Source organism: Pyrus communis, chromosome 3, assembly GCF_963583255.1.
Source record: "Pyrus communis chromosome 3, drPyrComm1.1, whole genome shotgun sequence".
NCBI lineage: Eukaryota > Viridiplantae > Streptophyta > Magnoliopsida > Rosales > Rosaceae > Pyrus > Pyrus communis.
Window position 1 is genome coordinate 374,483 of NC_084805.1, and position 17,826 is coordinate 392,308.

General features: G+C 36.4%; 3 protein-coding genes across 8 annotated transcripts; 2 read left to right on the plus strand and 1 right to left on the minus strand.

Moving 5' to 3' along the window:
- Nucleotides 1–1,392: 1,392 nt before the first annotated feature.
- Nucleotides 1,393–7,343, minus strand: LOC137728797 (SUN domain-containing protein 4-like). 3 transcript variants are annotated; one of them, XM_068467565.1, is made up of 5 exons: nt 6,579–6,950; nt 6,036–6,219; nt 3,447–4,795; nt 3,227–3,312; nt 1,393–2,460 (listed from the first exon to the last, which is right to left on the minus strand). In XM_068467565.1, the coding sequence occupies exons 2-5, from the start codon at nt 6,187–6,189 to the stop codon at nt 2,211–2,213; spliced, it is 1,839 nt and encodes a 612-aa protein (XP_068323666.1). In that variant the 5' UTR covers nt 6,190–6,219; nt 6,579–6,950; the 3' UTR covers nt 1,393–2,210. The 3 variants fall into 3 exon arrangements, with proteins under 3 accessions (XP_068323666.1, XP_068323665.1, XP_068323664.1); XM_068467564.1 differs by lacking the exon at nt 6,579–6,950 and adding an exon at nt 7,003–7,343 and having other exon boundaries at nt 1,394–2,460; XM_068467563.1 differs by lacking the exon at nt 6,579–6,950 and adding an exon at nt 7,017–7,343 and having other exon boundaries at nt 1,396–2,460.
- Nucleotides 7,344–11,327: 3,984 nt separating this feature from the next.
- On the plus strand, nt 11,328–13,507 carry LOC137729374 (urease accessory protein F). Of its 4 annotated transcripts, none has more exons than XM_068468316.1 (3): nt 11,328–11,518; nt 11,619–11,685; nt 12,157–13,507. In XM_068468316.1, the coding sequence occupies exon 3, from the start codon at nt 12,177–12,179 to the stop codon at nt 13,011–13,013; it is 837 nt and encodes a 278-aa protein (XP_068324417.1). In that variant the 5' UTR covers nt 11,328–11,518; nt 11,619–11,685; nt 12,157–12,176; the 3' UTR covers nt 13,014–13,507. The 4 variants fall into 4 exon arrangements, with proteins under 4 accessions (XP_068324417.1, XP_068324414.1, XP_068324416.1 ...); XM_068468313.1 differs by having other exon boundaries at nt 11,329–11,518; nt 11,619–11,689; XM_068468315.1 differs by lacking the exon at nt 11,328–11,518 and having other exon boundaries at nt 11,525–11,689; nt 12,154–13,507.
- A 2,505-nt stretch (nt 13,508–16,012) lies between these two features.
- Nucleotides 16,013–17,802, plus strand: LOC137729089 (uncharacterized). Its single transcript, XM_068467915.1, has 4 exons — nt 16,013–16,245; nt 16,572–16,783; nt 16,968–17,130; nt 17,263–17,802. The coding sequence occupies exons 1-4, from the start codon at nt 16,212–16,214 to the stop codon at nt 17,430–17,432; spliced, it is 579 nt and encodes a 192-aa protein (XP_068324016.1). The 5' UTR covers nt 16,013–16,211; the 3' UTR covers nt 17,433–17,802.
- Nucleotides 17,803–17,826: the final 24 nt, after the last annotated feature.

The following is a 17,826-nucleotide window of genomic DNA, read 5'->3' on the forward strand; positions in this document are numbered from 1 at the left end:
AAGTAAACTAAGTAATAGACGCAGTGATTCAGTGAACAAATAATTAATTGACCTAAGACAACCAAAACAATGCAATATTGAATTCATATGTACCTGCATATGGTCCAATATTCTAGTGAATGAAGTGTTGCGTTTTCTTCCATATGTTTCGAGTTTGAAACTTTAATTTCTCCTAAATTATCGTAATAGTTTTAAACTATCCCCCTACTTTTAAGGGTAATAAATTTATAATAAAAAAAAAAATTGTATTTACCTCGCTCTCCTATGAAACTTTGACTTTTATTTTTAATTATCATCTCTTAAGCTAGGCACAATCACTTCTTTCTTTTTTTCTTTAGGTAACTTGGAAAATTCCACCACCCACTTTCACTTCTTTTTGGTGAAAAAAGGTTCGAAACATCAAATAAAACTCACTCTAACACTCGGAATTCTGAATTTGATTCCTTAGTTCTCTAAAATTATGGGCTCTGAATATGGGCAATAATTCAAAAAATAGCACGTGGTAGATAAACTCAAATGCTTTGGTGCATGTGAAAGATTCAAATTTAGAGATTTTGAGTTTGCAATCTGTCTCGTGGTCATCCTTTTACTATTGGATGAATGGTAATGTTAGGGAGACCAAATTTTTAAACCTAATTTGCAAACTAAATGATGTGTTACCAATAGAATATAAGCACGTTAATCAATACTTAAGTAATAATCCACTTATCAACGTCTACATCATTTGGTTTAGAAATTTGGTCTCCTTAGCATTACCCTTAGATGAAACTTGAAAATGTGAGGTGCATTTTCGATCACCACCTTCAAATAGTGATAATCCTCACCACTGTATTTATTACCATTGGATGAGTTTGAATTTTGAGATTTACGTACATGTAGAAGGATAATAATAGATTACGTGAGTTGAGTTACACATAAGGCTTACCCTCCAAACTAGCACAAGACTGTCAAAAAGAAACTAGGACCCGAGAATTAGCCATCAACTACAAAATTAGCTACTTCCTTCCCGCTCAGAGCGATTAGAAAAGACTAATTCTCTGATAGAACGACCTCCTGTCGCCTATCTTTGAAATTTTATTAATTACGTATATGTATAATCAATTGGATTCATACAATAGAAAAGGATTGGTAATTAGTTTCTAAAGAATATAATCATTACATTGTCAATAATAAGTTGGTGATGCCATGCCAACAATCATAGATATCCGACATTCTTCGTGCATTGCTATATAATCCAAAGCCTTCCATGTTTCTTTCATCAATCATGAAGAACGACACTTTCTAATTGATATAAAAATATTTCTATTTTATGGAGGAGATTTGTTACTTTAGCATTATATGTGAAAATAAATACTCTTAACCACTAGAGCAACAAGACCGAATTCTACTTATCGTTAGTTTTGAATAAAAGGAAATGGAGCTCATTTCCTTATCATCTGGACAACAGATTGGGGAAAGGGCCTGCCGTGTGCAGGAAGGTACTTCCCATCTGCATCCATATAGGAGATTAGAGACAGATGGGAGGACCCCCATGCCATCATCCTGTCCAAAGTCAAGAATCGCTTCTTTTCTTACTTGTTACTACAAACCATCTGACCAAAAAAAAGTACAAACCAAAAGGTGCATGACCAGAAAAATGCTCCTCCCTCCCTTTATTTTGAGTGAAGTGATTTCCGCACAACAGAAGATAGAATAAATCAAAGAGGAATCAAGAGACAAAATTAAAGTGAGCACACGGCAATAAGAAGAGAGCTTTGGATTTATGACAGCATGATAGGATAGGGCTTAAACCCATGTTTGGACACACAAACAAAATTGATACCCCCTAATACGAGTCCCTACCTCATACAATAATAGGACTCCACCTCTTACAGAGTTTTGTGTGTCTATGTAATTGATCATGTAAACAACCCTATTCATTTTGCAATTCAAGTATTCGACTGAGGGGAATCCTATAACTCATGCTTGCAATTCTTCACCTTCTTATCTTTCCCACGAATTCAAAATACAAATCGCGACGAGTTACATACAAACTGTGATCCATAAGAAACATAAAAGCAAAGCTGTATGAGGGGTTATTGTTGATAATCGACGTTCACCTACAAATCATAACTCATAGACCACTCCCACCAACAGAATCAAATGGAATGTTGGATGCGTCAACCAAAAAGTAAAAGCAATTACCACAAGAAAGCCAAAAAGCTCCAAGATTATAATGATAATATAAACAGGACAAGGATACAGCTCACAAGTAAAAAAAGCCAGGAAGAACTCATCGAACAAAATTTCCTCGGCTTTTCTGTTGTTCTATCAACACTCAATGCCATATAAACACTAACCGCCATTTCTGTGAAAAGCCTCACAAGAGCTAACAATGAAAATATTATGCATATAAGAAATATTAAGACACCCTTATTATCTACAGATATCTGCTTCTCCCTCACCCTTTCAACCTCAGATCTGCAAGGTCAATAACAACTTTTATTAGGTTCAAATTATACAACCACCTACACACATAGTTAGCTAGCAAAAACAAGCAGATGCAATCAAACTAGGAATCCTTATTTCTTAAGGTACACCTCATCTGCAATAACATCTGTTTCTTACATTTGCTTCCACTTGCATAGATTTGGTGAAAAACACAATTGAAAAACAAGCACAAGGTTGCCTACCCCTTATATATAAATTAACTTGCTTAAAAAATAATTCACTAAAATAATTTTCACACTTGACTAATTCACGCTGAAATTTACTTAAATTCAAACCAAACAAATTACTGTTCAATGTCTAAAAACATATACTGATTCAAAACACAGTTTTTGGAATTTTCTTTCCTTTTATTTTTGTGTAACTTTCAGGAGGTGCTATAATGGCAGTCTTGTGGGTTTTATGGGCAGGGAGAAACAAGGGGATTTCTGAGGATATGTCTGGTGATGAATTGGACTGTTTATAGGATAAGGTTTGTTTTTGGGCTTCCTTGTGGGCATCTGGTGCTTTTGAGCTTAAAGAGTATTCCTTTTCTATTCTTCTACCAGATTGAAGATCAGCTATGTTCTTGTTGTACGTCTTTCAGCATAAGGCTGATTCTGTACTTTCTTGATAGTACCGGTGGACTTCTTGTTCATTTTTGTACTTTTGGCTTTTAATGTTATAAATAAAACCGTTACTCTGTCAACTCACCACCACATGGATTCACAAAAGAAATATTCAAGAAAAAAAATCTGACCTCAGGAGAGCATTGTCCCTGACTAGATTATTCAATTGCATGGTAACTAAGGACTGCCAAGATCTGAGATTGTGAACATCGTTAGCCTGCAAGGAAAACAAACCATTAGAAAAGTAAAATGCATAATACTACCAAAAAAAAAACAGATAATACTATTATTAACAAGAAGCATAACAAATCTAATAATAGTCAAAATTCTATGACGTAGAATTTCACATACAATGTCTTCCTGGCTTTGAACGAGATTCCTTATGTCTTCTCTGATCTTCTGTAAATCTGTATCTTTCTCTCCCAAATCTTTGTCAAATTCTCCGAAAATACTGCCATATTTTGAAGTAGATTCCTCCAGGTATCGCTCTAGAACTGATAAACTGAAATCTAATGAACGAACTTTCTGCATTAAAATTTTAAGAACAGTGTCCCCAGGCATCCTATTAACTTGTTGATGACGAACTTCTTTGACAGGATCAAGCACTTCACTATTCATCATATCATTATTCACATTAGACCCTCCAGCTGCATATTGGGGTTCCGATTCTTTAACAATATCATGATAAAATTCATCAACCTCAAGGGAGTCTGGGTGGGAGGGTACAGGTTTCTGGTCAACTGTTGCTCCCTCAGAAACAAACGAATTGCTTTCAACAGAAATCAAATCCTCAAGCATTCGCTCAACAGCATCAACTCCATAAAGTTCAATAATACTAAGCGTGCAGTAGAATTCTGAACCATAATGGCTCAAAAGTTTCAACTTTATATATCTCACCCACTTGGGTTGCTGAAGTACAAACCTTTGTACAAGTTTATTATTTGCAGCAGTAACATTCCCAAGAAAGACCCATTCATTTGTTGGATAAGTCAAACTGCCGAGCACCACAAAATCTTTTAAATTAGACGAATAGTGCTCAAGATTAGCTATTTCAATTGTATCTACCAAGGTTTCTTCAGAAAGCTCTATATCGACAAACTTTTCTTCTGCAGAACATGGATTGCGAAGGTACTTGTCTTTGTCTTTGCCTAAGATATTAGAGGCACCCTTAGCTTCCTTGTTGAAAGCCAAGACCTTGGCTCCCTTTGCGGCTGACGCATAATTGTACTCTGCACCACCAGGCTCCACTCTATGTTTTATGCCTCCAGCCTGACCATTTCCAGATTTACTTTTGGAACTAAATGTTTTGCTCTTGAATTCATCAAGGCCAAGAGGCACAGCACGAGGCAACCGACCATTCTTTGGAGCATCATTTTCAAGTTTTACACCTGAACCAGCGGTCACCACCTCAGGTTGCTCATCCACAGCTGAGGCATGAAAGATACTTCCTTCAGCTGAGGCACGATGTAGACTTCCTTCAGCTAAATCTTGCTGTCTACTTCCTTCACCGGAGGGATGCTGTTTACTTCCTTCAATAGCAAAGAACTCACCATTTAAACCACCGGTTTCAACCCCATTTGTGCACTCACCTCCAGAAGAGTAGCCCAAATCAGTTTCTTTTTGTATATCATAGTGTTCATCACGATCCAGCTTAGCTTCGTCCCAAGTTGATATACCAACTGGAGATACAGTGGATCCATCTGCATAAACAGAAAAATAGGAAAAAAATAACTCATAAGCATGCATGACCATATATAATATCAAAAGTATAAATAAAAACAAAAAAAACAAAAAGAAGTAAGATCAATACAAGGCCATAAGAGTCACTCTCTTATTTTAATCTATAGCACTGCCAATGACACAAAATAATGTTCTTGTTTTGTCTCTATAAAATCAACATGGCATTCAGGCTGTCTTAAATTAAAAAAACTGCAGGCAATAATTCTTCAATGAACTCACTTGCTCACAAAGGGATGTAAAAGATAGTCCATTTATGATTTTATCAGAGAGATTTTCAGCTAAAATTTCGCTAAGAATATTTCAAAGCTTGCTAGCACTGCAAGCCATCTTAATCTCAGGAATATTCATGCAATTGCAATCTGCAGAAACCTTCCACAACATTTCTTTTAGCGCAAAAATACTGATGTTAAGGGGAAATGGGGTTTCAAACCCAAGACTTCTTTGTCTTTATGGAAGAGCAAACGAGCTTGGTGACAATTCCTTTGATTAAAATAACCATGTGTATTACCTATTTGATCAGAACAAAAAGAGACTTGCAACCGATATTTGGAAAAATTGAAAGTTCCAACCTTGTGCAACATAAGACATTTTATTTTTAAACCCATTCTTCCTCACTCTTTCTCAAATGCAAAACTATTACGGAGATCTATCATTTGGCAATTAACAACATACCACTTCTGCACATAATTTTGAACCCATAGAACCTCTACAAAGTTGACGGAGTCTATTAAAGAGTTCCTAAGCAACACTGTATTTGCACACTATATTCAACAAAAATCAGTTTTTTCAACAGCTTTTTTCAAGACGTGCCTTAAAATTTTAAGCAAAAAAACACCAGAAACTGAAACAGTATTCTCAGTCAATCACAACCAAGATCATAACTAACCAATTGAACAACAGAAGCAGAATGTAGCACACAACACCACAACATATAAATTACTATGCTGAATCGTTGACCCAAACAAAGGAAAATAGAAAAGAAAGATTGATATGTTCTGTAACAACGAGCTAATTTTCAGGTAAACAAGATTAAGTGAGGCCATAGATTCTGAATTATTCCGAGCATCAGAAGAGGTATTGCAACCCAACAAAAAATGTTGATTCAACACATTAGCACTCGAGAAATCATTTCAAACACTCCGTAACAGGTTCTAAGGGGAGCCTACAGAAGAACCTAACAATATTCAGTAAAGAGGTTACCTTTGAATCCATGTCCACGACTGAACCATAAGCTGAAAAGGAAGACAAGCCCCCAGAGGACGAAAACTAAAGACAGAGACACCTTATACAAGCGGCTCCTTCCACTGATCCCTAAAGCTCTTCTGTTCAGAAGAGCTCTACGTGATCTCTGCATCGCATAAAAAGCCAGAGATAAGAGTACACCCTGCATAAAAGAAAAACAAAATTTGATTAATCTTCTACTCTCCAAAGTAACAAGGAAATGAAAGAACATACATTTCACCACAAGAGGAAACAACGAATAGGTTACGATGCTTTAAATGGATTTTAAGTCAATGAAGCAATCACAAAACAATAACTTGCAGATTCAGCTACATGTTTCTACATTTTCTAGCGAAATCAAAAATACTTAGATTGCAAATGGTGTTTAGATTGAAAACGAAGATAAATGCCTTCACAGTTAAGATAAAATCTTAAATGAATAAAAACAGAGAAAAAAAATGATACAAGTCACACCCAGTTGAGAAAATGGAAAAGGGTAATCTCCAAAAGAGAAAAATTCACCTTAGCAACCAAGCAAAACTCCCCTTTAATCCTAAAGGAAACAGTGTGTCACCAAGGCTCTGTTTTACAAAAGCTGCTGGAGAAATGAGTAAAACTGACAAAACCCATTTAGCTAAATTAAAGGGCAAGCCAATGCAAACGCTTTTCCATGGATGCCAGCCTGGTTCTGCCCATCAAATTTCAAAAAAAAAATTCTTTCTTTTTATAATTAATAAAAATCCAATTATTTATGCGACCAAGTAATTCCTTGAAAAAGAAAAATCCGAAATACATACACACACATTTATATACATGTATGCAGATCTTAGTCCAATAATTCCAGCTTCAATTGGGTAGGTAACCAAAGATCGGATCCAAATTCAAATTTATTCAAGAAAATATTATAAATAAACAAATAAAAAGCAAGAAAGAACTAGAGAATCACATGCAGATGCAGACCTTCTGGGTTGGTGGAAGCAGTCGGCAATCGTATCGAGATGATCAACAAAATTAAGAAGAAAACAAAACACAAAATGGGGGAAAGTGGGGGAATTTTGGAGATTAGCGAAAGCAAGTCAGGAATTGAAGTTCCAAGTCATCGTGCAAGAAGCAGAAGCGCAAACAGAGCGTTGATACGGCGTAGTTTCAGGAGATTGTCGTCAGCGCTTTTGCCTTTGCGTTGAAGAACGTTAAACGTCGTCACCCTTTTTATATACTTCATCGTCCTCATATCACTGTGCGCGTTGTCTGTCTCTTCCTCTCGTAACTGTTTTGCTTTCGATTTGATTTGGCCGAATAGTTGCTTCTTCGTAAAACGCTTTTTTAAGTTTTACCCTCTCTCTCTCCTCTTTCTCTCTCTAAACAGCTGTCTCTTGGATTTTCTCTGTTGTTTGAAATCGCACTGTCCTTCTCCCTCTCTAATTTTTTAGTTTGTTTTTCTACTAATTTTTGAGTGATATGTTGAAATCATCACATAATTACAAATCTAAATATTATAATATGAGTGGACCATATTGATAATAAGTTACAATATTTATGTTTCATAATATAATGAATTGATAATATCATGTGGCACTCTGATTCACATTAAAAATACTTATCAACTACTTATTTTTAAATTACAGTTTAACACATGTTCATATATAACTCATTAATATAACCCTTAATATTTTTTTTTTGTAAATTGTGATTTGTTTTGCGGGGAGTAATGAGGCATATATTTTTTATTTTTTTTTAAGAAAATGAGGCACATAGTTACTTAGTAATACTAATATTTTCTTCACTTATAAGTTAGAGGTCTTAGATTCGATTATCGTCAAAAGTGAATTTGAATCGTATTATTGATAACTTATTATAAGACTAAATTCATCTTCTCTCTTAATATAGATAATATGGTTTGTTTCTAAAAAAATAGCCATATATATATATATATTCAAAACTTAAACGTAAGTTCGGATGGGACGTTGAGATTTTGGATTGGTTTTCTGAACTTGGAGAAGAGAAGTAAAGGGAAGTTGCGTCCATGTGTCCAAACAGCAACTATTTGGGATTTGTGGGAATTTTGAAGTCTTGAGAGACAAGGAAATCTACAATGGGATATAATATATAAAACTGACAAAGAGATATTAATTATATGTTAAGTAACTCCACTAATAGCACCAAAGGATTTTAATTATAAAGTTACCATTTCTACATTTTCCTTTTCTTTTTTTTTTCTTTTTTTTTTTTTTGTCAAGCTAGATTTTGTTTTTGCATCTATAACGATAAGCCCAAAATTCAACAATTGGAATTCCTTTTTTCTGTAACAAAAAATGATCATCAAATAAATAAATTACTTGAAAACGACGGATGTAATTAAAGGGAAATATATACAAAAGAAAATTGTTAGTGAATCATTTTCTCAAAAGATATGAATTTGACATTTTTTTTGGTATTTTATAAATATAGAAATAGAAAAAACAACCTTCCTTAAAGATAATAAACTAATTGAAAAGCTTCCATGCTAGTTAAAATGATTGGATTCGTGCTTTATGAATTGCAGATTACTTTCCAATTACATGGTTCCAAATGTCAAATTAATTGGTGAGCTGTAACCGCACAGGTCATTGCCAATGCCAAAATCTAGTTAGTACGTGGCACGTGGCAGAGCCAGTACATTTCTTACACGTATGCTGCATTGACAATATGACATGAGCTGGCCCTCCTGCCTTCACTCCTAAGTCTCAAGTCTCAACGAAACTAAACTACAGCCGTGTTAGTCGGGTTTTTTTTTTTTTTGGTTGCAAGTGCCGACGTTTGATTGGAAAATAAAACAAGTGCCGACATGTCACGAGGAGTTCATTTGTCATGACTACCTACTTGTAAATTAGTGATCTCATCTTTAATGCACTGAAAATGTTTCGACTCATTTTAAATTTGAGTTTCCTTCGTATTGCTCGCCACGTTTCAATGGGTGTACACGTTATTTTGCATTATCTTTGCTCGTGACAGTCTTCAGCGTCGGGGTCGATGAGAGTGAGTGGCGTATAAATTATATTCGCGATTGTATGATTTATTTAAAAATATTTTTAGAACATTGAAATTTTTTTTAAGCTTATTATATTAACATTCTACAAATTGTTAAATAAACTTTACATACTTAATACATTTTATATTTGTTTAAAACAATAAAAATTGTTGTTTAAAACAATAAAAATGCACTGCTCGTTGGCGTTGTCTGGAATGAAACCAATTATAACCTAATATCTCACCTCATGGAGATCTGAATTGCTACTTGTAGCAAACTTGGGTATAAACAACTCGACTAACTAACTATTTGCAAAGTGAATGGTTTGTTAATCAACTCGATGACTGTCGAGTTAATGAAATACTACGACATATTTGATGAAACCCAAGGTTCCGAGCTAAATACGAGGACTTTCACAGTGAAACATAATGGAAGGTCCTCATATTTATCCACCTTATGTTAATGATTTACTAATAGGTTTTTTACCGTCTACACAAATAGGGTTAAAATCACATAAAATATTTACATGAGTACAAGGATATTGTAGTATAGATGCTCATGCAAGGTCCTTTTCCACAATGACTATTTTAATAATTTACTTAAAAACAATTCCTACTTAACTACTTAAAACTGAAAATTGAGAAAGGAGTTTTTGTCACATCCCCACCCGAGGATGATCACTTCCCGGCCCCGCTCCACCACCGTAGCACGATATTGTCCACTTTGGGCTTACCATTCCCTCACGGTTTTATTTTTGGGAACTCCCAGTGGGTCACCCATCATGGGATTGCTCTAGCCCCTTTCTCGCTTAACTTCGGAGTTCCTATGGAACCCGAAGCCAGTGAGCTTTCAAAAAGCCTTGTGCTAGGTAGGGATGAGAATATACATATAAGGATCACTCCCCTAGGCGATGTGGGATGTCACAGTTTTTGAATTTGGGTAATATTAAAAACAAATTTTAATTAAAAACAAATATTAAATTTTCCCAAAACTAATACCATGAAAGAAAAGAGTTTTAAATACCAATTTGTAAAAGCACTAGGTTCCACCATCACCTAGCAATCCTATATATTTTTACCAATTACTTATGATCTACACATGCCACTTTGAAGGTTGGGTTTTCCTAATATATATTATACTTGGAACCTCTAACATAGAACATATGTCTAACATGCAATCCGTCAGGATATTTGGATCAAATATGAACATGAGAGACTCGTTATGTTTTATGAAAATCCTTTGAAAAACCATGCAATCCTGAAGACATGGTGTTCATCTTAAGTGAAATTATAATTATTAACCACAAGAAGCCAGCGTCAATTTGAGGGAATCTTCAGACCAAAATTGCATCAATTTACTTTTATAAGGATCATAATGGTGATCAAGTATTAAGACAATTAGATCATTTAAACGGTGATCAATAATTCAAAGCATGTATGCAATCAATCATAAACAATTAAATAAAAATTATATATTCATGCTAAGGCTCAAGACTTCACCCTAGCAAAATGGATTAGCTACGCATATTCATAATTAAAATAATATAAAATATTATTATAAAGAAAAAGAATGAAAACACCTTAAAGTAAAACACTGAAAATCTTCAAGAGCCCTAGCCAATTTCTCTGTCTTCAAAGTTGCATAAAAGAGAAGGTAGAAAAACTAGGGCCGGTCAAAACGTTAATCCCATCCAAACCATTGCACAATCCCTAAAAATTAGTCTTTTGTTCCATCTTGGAAACCAAATAATAATAAAATATCTTATAAAATAAAATCTTAATTAAACTAGAAGAATATGCCAGGTAATTGTCCAGCCACATTTAGTCTCAAATATCATCAAAATCCGACCCATAATAGCACATTTTAAAGATCGGAACGTTCTAAACACATCTCCAGAAGGCCACAAACCCATCAGAGATCATTTTGGGCTCCAAAAAAACAATTCAAGCCCATAATGTCAGTTTTCCAGCACCGCGTACTGCACCTTTATTTTATTACCAGAAAATCACATTGGTAGAAAAATTCCAAATTTTGACATGATCAAGCCAAGTGACTCACGAACGTTCTTCAACTATAATTACTCCAAAATTCATCAATTTGATCATGTTTTGCTCTAAAGGAAATCGAAAGTCCTTCCAAAATAATAATTAAAATATACTAAGAATAAGAATGAAGTCAAATATATAATATAAAATCTATGTACCCACTTACGGGAAGACAATATTGATTTGATTCGGTTAGACCGGTTCAGAAAAACGAACAAGAGACGAACTGATTCTAAACTTGTTTGATTCGGTTCAACACTCTAATTTTTTAATTTTTTATTTATTTAGGTTGGGTTCAGTTCGGCCGGTTGGTTGATTTTGTTTCCAACTCTATCTCAATTCTCAATACCGAAGTCGCCCCCCTAAGACTTTGATCATATAGAGGAACCAAAATGGCTTCTCAGAAAGTGGTAAAATCTCCTCCTTTTTCTTCTTCTTCTTATTCTTCTTATGTTTTTCCGTATGGTTTGAATAGGGGGCAAGCTCCTAATTTTATCTCCTGAATTCCAGACCGCTGCCGAATTGGGATAGAGTGATGATAAATTGAGGGATTCCTGAATCGGGAGGCAGCGTGTGTGTACGTATGTATTTCAATTTTATTTAAATTATTAATTTACCTCAAGTTTAAGAGCATTGCCTATATCAGATAATCTTGTATGTATTGCAACAGTTACCATCTAGTACAGAGTAGATTCTGAACACTAAAGGCCTTGAAGGGACATTCGTTTAGGAGCATGAACTCGAGGTTCCGAGTTCGATTCTCCCTCCCTCAGTAAAATATAGTAGATTCTGAACCATGAAAAAGTAATAACGAGGCCGTAATGCAACTGAAATTCATTTCTTATGTGTTTGAGCAGATGATGAAAAGCATAAGACATTTATGATTATGTGTGCTTTAAGTTTTTCAATTTAGTCGTCGTAGATTTGTCATTCATCATGAGCATCCCCACACGCATAAACCTTATTGTACCAAGTGATGTCAATTGATAAATAGAAGAAGAAAATAAACAGTGCTATTGTTTTGATTTAATCATTTGGTCCTAAGCAGAGTGGTTTCATCTTTTCGAAATGGGGGATCAGAATCAGATAGACGGAAACAAAGAAAACAAGAAACGTGCTTCATCAGGCTCTCTTTTACAGCAGAATCAATGGTCACTGCTTGATTCTGACCTCCCAACAGATCCTATGGACGTAGACAGAGAAACCAAAAAGCGTGCTTCATCGGACTCCTCCTTACAGTGGAGCCAATGGCAACTGCTCGATTCAATTCTCCCAACTGGCGGTTTTGCTCATTCTTTTGGTCTTGAGGCTGCAATCCAAGCTCGCATAGTCTCCGGTTCTGAAGATCTCCAAACTTTCATAATACATCTGTTGGAGAACACTGGAAGCTTACTGCTTCCTTTTGTGTATTCTGCAACAGTATCACCTGATTCGGAGACCAGGCGTAGACTCGACAAAATCTTGGATGCAATGCTGACTAATGAAGTGAGTAGAAAGGCATCAATTGCACAAGGGTCGGCACTGATGAGGGTGGCTGCATCTGTGTATTCGGAAATACCGTCTCTTAAATCTATGAGGGAAGCTTGTTTGAGTGCTGGTGTTGTTTCTTTTCACCATGCTCCTCTGTTTGGGGTTATATGCGGACTGCTTGGGTTGGATAGCACTACTTCTCAAAGGGCTTACATGTTCATTACAATGAGAGATGTTATTTCTGCTGCAACGAGGCTCAATTTGGTAGGACCCCTTGGTGCGGCGGTACTGCAGCATCAGATTGGTCCAGTTGCCGAAGCTATACTGAATCAATGGAAGGACCGTCCTGTTGGGGAAGCATGCCAAACTGTTGCTTTGCTTGATATCGTGCAGGGATGTCATGGCTACTTGTTTTCTAGATTGTTCTGTTCTTGAAGGCCTAAATAAGTGCATCAACTGGTGGTCTGCTTGAACTTTTTAAATCAAGATGCAAGAGTACTGCCAAAAATCGTTGACATCAAATTTCAGTCAGCATAAACTTGCTAACTTGTGCAAATTAGCTCCATTATATTGGAATTGGAATGAAAGCACTTATTGGATCACTTTCAAGCAACTTGCACTCCCCTCCACCATTGACTTCTTAACCACCGTTATACAAGTTGTAACTTGTTCGCCTTGATGGCGCCGCAGCTTGTCTCCATGACTCGCCACGATCAACTCTTCAATTGCATAGAAAAAATTCATAAGATTCTTCTGCTTTCTTTCTGATAGAGAGATCAAGAATATTCGGTTTGCCTGTCTTTTGTGTGTGTGTAGAGTGAGTGAGGGAAGAGGAGTAATCTTCGTTTGTTCTCCTTTTGATTTCCAATATGTGTACAATCACTGAATCATGGAACTTATTATGTTTCTATGCATACGTTTTCCTAACACTACCAAATTACTGATGGCTAAGAGCCTAAGACTCATATTCCCACTGAAATGAGGATTTTGTGCCGACTGATATGCTACATGGCCGGCAACAAACGAGGTGCCCTCAAGGAATAAATGCCGATCCCGTCTCCTCGTCAACTTTCCAGAATCCTCCTCTTGTTGAATTTGAGCTTCGGCATTGCTGTCAGCGCCATGGATTGATTGCTGTAACTGCCTCTGTAGCCTCCACACTTTCCACTTATTCGAGTTCCTGAAACAGTAATTGCAAATCAATTTATTGAAGCACATCTCCAATCGCTGTCGGGAATCACAATCAGAATGGATTACAAAACTTTTAACATTTGAAGTCAAATTCATATCGTACCTGGAAAAAGCATATAGCCGAGGACTCCAAATGAAATTGTACCAAGCAAAACCCCAGTTCAGAATAGTGTGTTTGTTTGTGGTGTAAGATCTGCAACCATCTCATCTTTGGACATCTCGAACCTGCAAAAGATACCAACATCAGTTAAGAATATGCAGCTGTAATAGGAAAGATTCAAGCAAGCTGACTCGAGAACAAACCCAACTTAAAGAAAATAGGGAAGATTCTTGCAAGACTCGATTTCCGGCACTACATTTTTGAGACTGCAGAGACCAACAGCAGTAATTTCCTCAAAACCTCAAGCAAAATACGTCATTATTATCCCACATTTCGAATAAAAATGACAAGTTAAGAGATGAAATAGTACTCACTGGGTATTGATTGCCAAAAAGTGCCAGTAGGGATGAGTAGGGGGAAGCAATGACAGGATACAAATGTTGATAAACTGCAGTGAGAGGTAAGGGATGGGTTGATCCATCCACATTCACAACAACAGAACCCGAACTTGGCTTTCCGCCACCACTTTCAACAAGAACGAAAAGAACCTACACATATGGTAAAATTAACCAAGTTAACGATTTTTCTGACCAACTCGACAGAATATGGCTCTATAAAGTAACTTGAGTACCAAGTTACCAACCCTTCGTATGGAGACGGATTGTGGCTCTGTCAAAGACCTCAAAAATGCAATGGAATAATCTTTCAAGTCAGGGCGCACTACGAAAAGGTCCTTCCATTCATCACCCCGCAATCCCAAAATCCTATCCAATTCGCGAAACATACCCTTCACAAAATAACATTAATTCAGCTTCACATCCAAACAAACCAAAAGAAATTAAATTAAGAATAAAATAAAACAAAACCGCAATGCACCGTTTTAGTGGTCTGAAAGACGACGGCTCTGTTTAGTGTTCCTCGGGAGACTAGGGAGATGAGGTCGGGCGACAACATTGTGGTGCGGTGGTTTTGCGGTAAGTGGTAAGTGGCGGGGCCGGGGCTGGAGGGAGAGTTTTGGCGAGGATGGTTTTATTTATAGTAAATGGCCTTTGACTTGGAGATGAAGCAAGGGTTGGAAGTAAGTAAAAGTTGGGCTGGTTTTTCAAGTAGATTAATGAAGAAACACAGCAGTTCTTCTCCTCCCTGTCAGAATCATTGTCAAAACCAATACAGAGATTCTATTAGAATCCGAAAAGTGAATATGTTTTCTGTAATATTTCAGCTAATGTTTAAAAAAGAATCCTTCACCAATAAGGATTAGCGTTCCTCTTCTAATAAGACTCTTATTCACAATGGACTGAAACAGCCGGCCTCTAATCACACCTAATCTCATGCTCATACTCTAACAAGCTGAAAGCTTACTCTTTTTTGTTTCACTTTACCACATGTACTCATTCTTTATGTCTTCACCATATTTTCATTTCTTACTTGTCTAAATCCCGATTATCTGCAGAGTACCAGCGTCATGGTGAAGAAGCAGAAGATGGTAATCCAACAATATATTACCGGCCAGACACCAATTCAGCTTCACAAGGCTTACTCATCTCAAGCCAATAGGACAAACAGACAAAGGGAAAATGCGCCTCTTATCTTTCTGATTAGATCAACTAGTGTTGTATTTTCGGCTGCTGCTGCAATAGCTTCTCTGGTATACCCTTTTGCTACTTGCACCCGCAAAAATACTAGGTGATGATGTAAGTCGTTGATGCGAACAATGGCATGGAAGAAGAGTTTGAAGTTAAATTTAAATTTGAAGCTGCCTTACCAATTAGAGGATGTGACAGAATAAAGAAGACACAATTAGTTTGTTTTCAAAATGCATTGCTTTGTTGGTTTGTTCTAACATTTTGAGTGTTTCTTGATTGCTAACCGTTGTTTGTGTGACGACTCTGCATTGTATTTCAAACGATTCAAAAAATAAACAGTTTTTGTGTTTAAAAATAAAAGATTTAACAATTTTTTTAATTAGATTTACCGGTTAAAACACTCGTATCCTTTAATGGTACGTAACATTGCATTGTATTAATTTGCTTTTGTTGGGCCTTGGGCCCTTCTATGTACCGAGAGAAAATTGCTTGGCCCAACCGTGTCTTTTCCTTTCCCGGGGGAGGAAGGAGAAGACGACGTGTCATTGAGTATTACAGACTGGAAATTCAACGGTTGCAAATTTGCAATCAGAAATCCGACGCCAAATCTGAGTCGGTAATCTCAGATTTCAGTGTAGTTGACTATATAAAGCAGAGTCTCTTCGAACGAAGAAGCAGAAGGTCGTTTTTGTCTGCGGTTTTACTGCGTCGTTCGAGCTAGGGTTCCTCCTCCGATCTGCGGAAGTCAAATCCACCATGTCCACCCACTCAAAATCCAGCGTTTACATAGGTCTGTCATCCATCCGTTCTTTCTAATTCGTCGCACAATATTTGCTTCTGATTTATTCAATTCAAGGAAAATTGTTCGCAGCTCAAAGTCCCTAAACAAATTTAAAAACAGTGTGGTTAAAATTGTGGTTTTGGGCGTCACTGAAAATTTCCCAAATTTAGAATTTAGTTTGAAAGGTTTTGTTGCTGAATGAATCTTGCAGGGAATTGTTTTGTTTTATATTTGATGAGGAATTAATTTTTCAGAATAATTGGTGTACCCCTCTGCTTTTATTTTGTTTAAGTTTGATGGTGATATGCATGATTAGATGACTTTTATTGTAACAGGTAATTTGGACGAGCGAGTGAGTGATAGAGTTTTGTATGATATTCTCATTCAGGCAGGGAGGGTGGTAGACCTGCACATTCCACGGGACAAAGACACCGATAAGCCTAAAGGTTTTGCTTTTGCAGAATATGAATCTGAGGAGATTGCTGACTATGCTGTTAGGCTCTTCACTGGTCTTGTCACTCTCTACAATCGGACACTCAAGTTTGCGGTATATTGTTTCTCTCCCTTGAAATGCTTCCGTGATGTTTCTTTTGCTGTGTTGAATTCCTTGTTGGCTTTGATAAGTTGTGTGAAATTAGAGTTATATAGCATGTGGATACCGTGACGCTCTCTCTGGATATTTAACTTCTTGTTAAGATTCTTGACATTGACACATGGTTTTTGGCTCACAGATATCTGGGCAAGACAAGCCCTCGCATAATACTACTTCTATGGTGACATCCACACACAATTTTCCTCACAAACTGAGGTCCGCCCCTGTACCAATTAACAGTATGGAAAACTCTCCGAATTCCGTGGGTTTATCGACACCCAGAATTTCAGACTATCCCCCAGGTGATGTGTTTTCTCTCTTCTTTTGTTTCATTTCCTTGGGTTTATGTTTTTTTTCTTGTTTTTTGTTTAGTCAAAATTTCTACCGGCTGTTTTGATTATTTCATACTTGCTGAAACATTCTTTTTTATTCAGAGCCCACTCCCCCTGGTGTAAATAACCAATCTAATGGGTATGGATTACATTTCAATGGCAACAATTACGATTATAGTCGAAGAGTTATTGGGGCAACACTGGATACCATTAGTCGCACTAGGTCACGCCGCTATGATATGAGCAACCCAATCTCCTATCCTTCTTACTAGAATTTAATATGAAGATCAATAGGTATCGGACCTTTTCCATGGGTAATACTTCTGGTAAATTATCAACTTCAGTCTACTTCGCGTTGGGGTATTTAATGGGTAAATGGAAGTAAGCTAGTTTGTTTTGTCAATGCTCACTATGCCAATTCATAGGTGTATTCAGGTATGTATATTTGTTGTGCTTCCCATGTTTAGACTTGAGAAGTGGTAGTTCTGTTTGCTGTAGTTGTTGTAGTTTCATTATTTAATAGTACGATGCTTATCTTCAGAAGGCTGACACTGAACTTTGGAATTCGATGATTTGTTAAAAACCCCGCTACAAAACCTCTGTACATTAATATCTTCTAAATGTTAGAATTTTTTTTTTTTTTCATATTTGTTCTTAGTTCTTGTT